Here is a 4,278-nt window from a genome sequence, read left to right on the forward strand (position 1 = left end):
GTACATTATTGATTACATCATACTTAGTAACATTAATATTTAAAGTTTGGGTAAGACACTAATGGCTTCATTGCCATAAGTGCTGAGCACTAAAAACTCATACTGCCTTTCGGGTGAAATGCATGTGATTCAGCACATCTGAAAGTCTGGCAACAGTTTGACAATACATATACTTATTTTTAAAAATAAGCTGAAATCACTAAAATGTATTTTTATCTGGTCCACACACAGTTTGCTCATGACCTCTGAATTACCTTTACTGATGTCCTTATGAATTTCATATTATTATCACAAAAACTTAAATACAACTGACATTTTAATATGATTTGGTATAATACTAAAAGAAGCAGGGATTGAGTTTTGTATAACCGTTGTTCACACAAAACCCCCAATATTTAACTTATATGACACTGAAGCCATCTGACAGGTGGCTACTGCTTTTTACTAGAAACGCTTATATATTAAACTTTGTTTATACTTCACTATCACCCTGGAAAATGTTCTCCAACTGTCCTTTATTAGAGATTCAAGTTTACTCTGCCTGGTAAACACACTGTTATCTCCATTTTACTGCTATATTATGCTCAAGATATACACAACATTTGTACTAAGGACATTGATTGGCTATCATTTCAGCTTCCTGAGTCTCTTTATCCTGCATACCTAATTTTAAAATCACATATCAGGACTTCTTCACCTTGGCAGTATAGCCTAGAAAGAAACTCAATACTATAATTTAAGATCAAGTTTTCTTTCAAGTTCTGTATTAATGCTGTGCCTTATATAAATAACAGACATCACCTCATCATTTAGACTATGGCAAACTTTCTACAATCTAATTTGTTTAATAAACATTTGCAAGCAGGAAGTTGCAGTAGTTTATTCTGCCACAAAGTACATTAACTTCCGCATGAAACGGCACTGAATTTCTATGAACTTGGAGAGGGATGGATGCAGTAGACACTGATAGTAGAGGCAGAGATGCCTGTATCAGAATTAGACAAACGAGTGGTGGAGAAATCATATTACTTAGACATTTCTCTCTTCACACCTGTCATCCTCATTGAGCAACAATGAATTAACAAGTTTCTTGAGTAGATGAATTAAAAGTTTATCCTCAAGGCATAAGCATATTAACATTATTCAAAATTGGGAATATTACTGTCAGTCGTCAACTAGAGCAGAGGAAAAAGAACCAATATCAGTTCCAGCAATTCCTCATTTTACACCTTGCGGAAAGCGCTAGGCTTCTTTGTGCCTCATTTTCCTTCACCTGTAATATGGTAAACATATTAGGAAACTTAAGTAATTGTTTGCAAAGAGCTTTGAATACCTCCAATGGGGCTATATAATTGTAAAGTTAAAAAATACAGAATAAGTTGTGAAAGAGGCAGAAAAAAACTTGTTTTCAAGGCAGCCTCCTCAGCACCTCTACAATAAATATGACAGCAGATGGTTCTGCCAGAGGATCACATTCTATCCTCAAACATCACTCACTACGTGTGTAACATTGGTGGGCAGAACCTGGCCTCCACACAGCACCGGCCTCTGTGCTGCTGCGTAGATCAGTGGTTTTCAACCTTTTTTTTTTCCCCATTCCCAAAAAATTTTGAATGGAAGTGCAGAACCTTTTGGAAATCTTAGACATAGTCTAAGATTGAAAACCACTGTTCTATGGTAATGACAGACCCCTTAGACATAGTTTGCAGACCCCCAGGGGTCCACGGACCACAGGTTGAAAACCACTGGCCTAGACTACAAGCACCTCAGAGCAGAGACCACCTCATTTTCTGTCTCCTACAGCACCAGGGGGAACCAGGGGACAGCGGGGCAGCCCCAGGGCGCAGTTCAGACACCCCAGTGAGGGGCTCGGCACAGCGAGGGACCAGGGGACAGCGGGGCGGCCCCAGGGCGCAGTTCAGACACCCCGGTGATGGGCACAGCACAGGGGGGTGACCCGAGGGCGAGGTTCAGACACCCCGGTGATGGGCACAGCACAGTGGGGGACCAGGGGACAGCGGGGGGACCCCAGGGTGCAGTTCAGACACCCCAGAGAGGAGCTCGGCACAGCGAGGGACCAGGGGACAGCGGGGCGGCCCCAGGGCGCAGTTCAGACACCCCGGTGAGGGGCTCGGCACAGCGAGGGACCAGGGGACAGCGGGGCGGCCCCAGGGCGCAGTTCAGACACCCCGGTGAGGGGCACAGCACAGCAGAGCGGGGGACCAGGGGACAGCGGGGGGACCCCAGGGCGCAGTTCAGACACCCCGGTGAGGGGCTCGGCACAGCAGAGCGGGGGACCAGGGGACAGCGGGGGACCCCAGGGCGCAGTTCAGACACCCCGGTGAGGGGCGCGGCACAGCGGGGCGGGGGACCAGGGGACAGCGGGGCGGCCCCAGGGCGCAGTTCAGACACCCCGGTGAGGGGCGCGGCACAGCGGGGCGGGGGACCAGGGGACAGCGGGGCGGCCCCAGGGCGCAGTTCAGACACCCCGGTGAGGGGCTCGGCACAGCGGGGCGGGGGACCAGGGGACAGCGGGGCGGCCCCAGGGCGCAGTTCAGACACCCCGGTGAGGGGCGCGGCACAGGGGGCGGCCCCAGGGCGCAGTTCAGACACCCCGGTGAGGGGCGCGGCCGCTCGCACACCTACCGTCGCCGCGGTCGGGGAGGACGGCCTCGGCCCAGGGGCTCTCCTCGGCCTGGATGTCCAGCACCCGGTCGATGGATTTCTGGGCCTGCGACAGCGCCTGCTTGGCGAAGCTCGAGAGCTGGGAGGCGTTGAACCAGCTCATGCCCCCGCCCGGCTCGGTCCCGGAGCCCGGGGCCTCCGCGGCCAGGCGGGGAACGCAGCGCGCGGGCCCCTGGATCCGCGGGAGGGCGCGGGGAGCAGCAGCCACGGCAGTAAGGCCCCGCACCACCGCCTCCCCCACCCCCAGCCCGAGGGAGGGCCCCGCACGTCGCGCGCCTCCACGTCGCACACTTGTCAATAAACCCAGCGCAGGCTCACTCGGCGCGTCAGCCTGCGGGTGGTCATGTGACTGCTAGTCTTGCCGTCCCCGCCGCCATAGTTACCGCGGCACAACCCTACCTCCCGCAGCTCGCGTGACTTCCGCCTGGGTATGTGTCATGGCGGACGGCAAGGTCGCGGCCTCGCTCTCACGCGAGACTTCTCCACTCCTGAGTTTTGGCTCAGTGCCGCCTTGGTCCCTGGCAGGACGAACCACCAACAGCGCCCGCTATGATGGGCTTTGCCTTATAGATACACTTACTCCCTCCATCTACCGCATTGGGAAATAAAAAGTGGCCTGATTTTTCACACTGGCTGTCTGGTCACCCTATCTTCCAGGACCTGGCCCCATGCAATGACTGGGCAATTGCAGATGCAAGGAGAGTCGGGTAGCAGTAAGGATCCCAAGATACACCCTTAGGTGTATTTCTTCCAGCCGCCTTCCTACAGGCGTGATTACTTTCCCTTTCATTTTTTAAAAAGGGCAAATTTCTAGCACAGATTCTTGGGGGTGGAGGGGAACAGAGAGAGAGAGAGAAATACCTGAACCCAGTGTATGCTACAGGTACAAAATGCCAAAAGGCAATTAAAAAAAAAAAAGCATGTTTTTTGCAGCCTGACTGCTGATTTTTGAATGCTTGGAATTGGCAATACAGCTCCAAAGGGCCAGGAAAATTGAGACGGGACATTTGATTGTTTTGATCAGGAGTACAGAAAGGATATTTTTTAATATGAGGGCAATCAGCCTTTGTCTATTCACTACAAGAATCATAAAAGCAGGGAAGCTGGGCCTACTCCTTATTTAGAAAGGTGTGTCAATTTTTAGAAAGTGTCAGTTCTAAGAATGACACCTACTATGGCTCAAATGGCTAAAAATAGTTTTTTCTCTCTTTTGACTACACCTTGTCAAAACTGGTAAAGATTTATGAATTTTTTTTCATCTAAGTGCCATATTTAAAAATATTTCAGCCATGTCAACTGTTTTCGGTGTGTATGGTCTTCAAATTCTTTCTACTTATACATCTCTAAAAGCTGGGATGGGAGAAAATGTTTTAAGAAGAGAAAGGGAGGTATGTATCATATAAAACAACAGATTTCAGATCCATTTGAGTTAATTTGTGCACAAATGACACACTCACTCTCTCACCTTTTGTACCTGTTATGGTAACAGAAACAGCTCTTTTAACTGACAAAGTGATACCACATAATCTTATGTTTTTGTCTTTCTTATGGTCACATATTGTCCCGAATTCCCATTGACATACTGCAGAACAA

The 4,278-nt window shown here is 49.6% G+C and overlaps 1 protein-coding gene across 1 annotated transcript in view; it reads right to left on the reverse strand.

Moving 5' to 3' along the window:
* TMF1 (TATA element modulatory factor 1) overlaps positions 1 to 2,947 on the reverse strand; it is a 31,489-nt gene extending 28,542 nt beyond the window's left edge. Inside the window, exon 1 of the mRNA XM_054033508.1 lies at positions 2,647 to 2,947. Coding sequence (XP_053889483.1) covers positions 2,647 to 2,788 — 142 coding nt within the window. The 5' untranslated portion in view covers positions 2,789 to 2,947. The remainder of the gene's footprint in view (positions 1 to 2,646) is intronic.
* Between the last annotated feature and the right edge of the window lie 1,331 nt (positions 2,948 to 4,278).

Source organism: Malaclemys terrapin, chromosome 7 (genome assembly GCF_027887155.1).
Source record: "Malaclemys terrapin pileata isolate rMalTer1 chromosome 7, rMalTer1.hap1, whole genome shotgun sequence".
NCBI lineage: Eukaryota > Metazoa > Chordata > Testudines > Emydidae > Malaclemys > Malaclemys terrapin.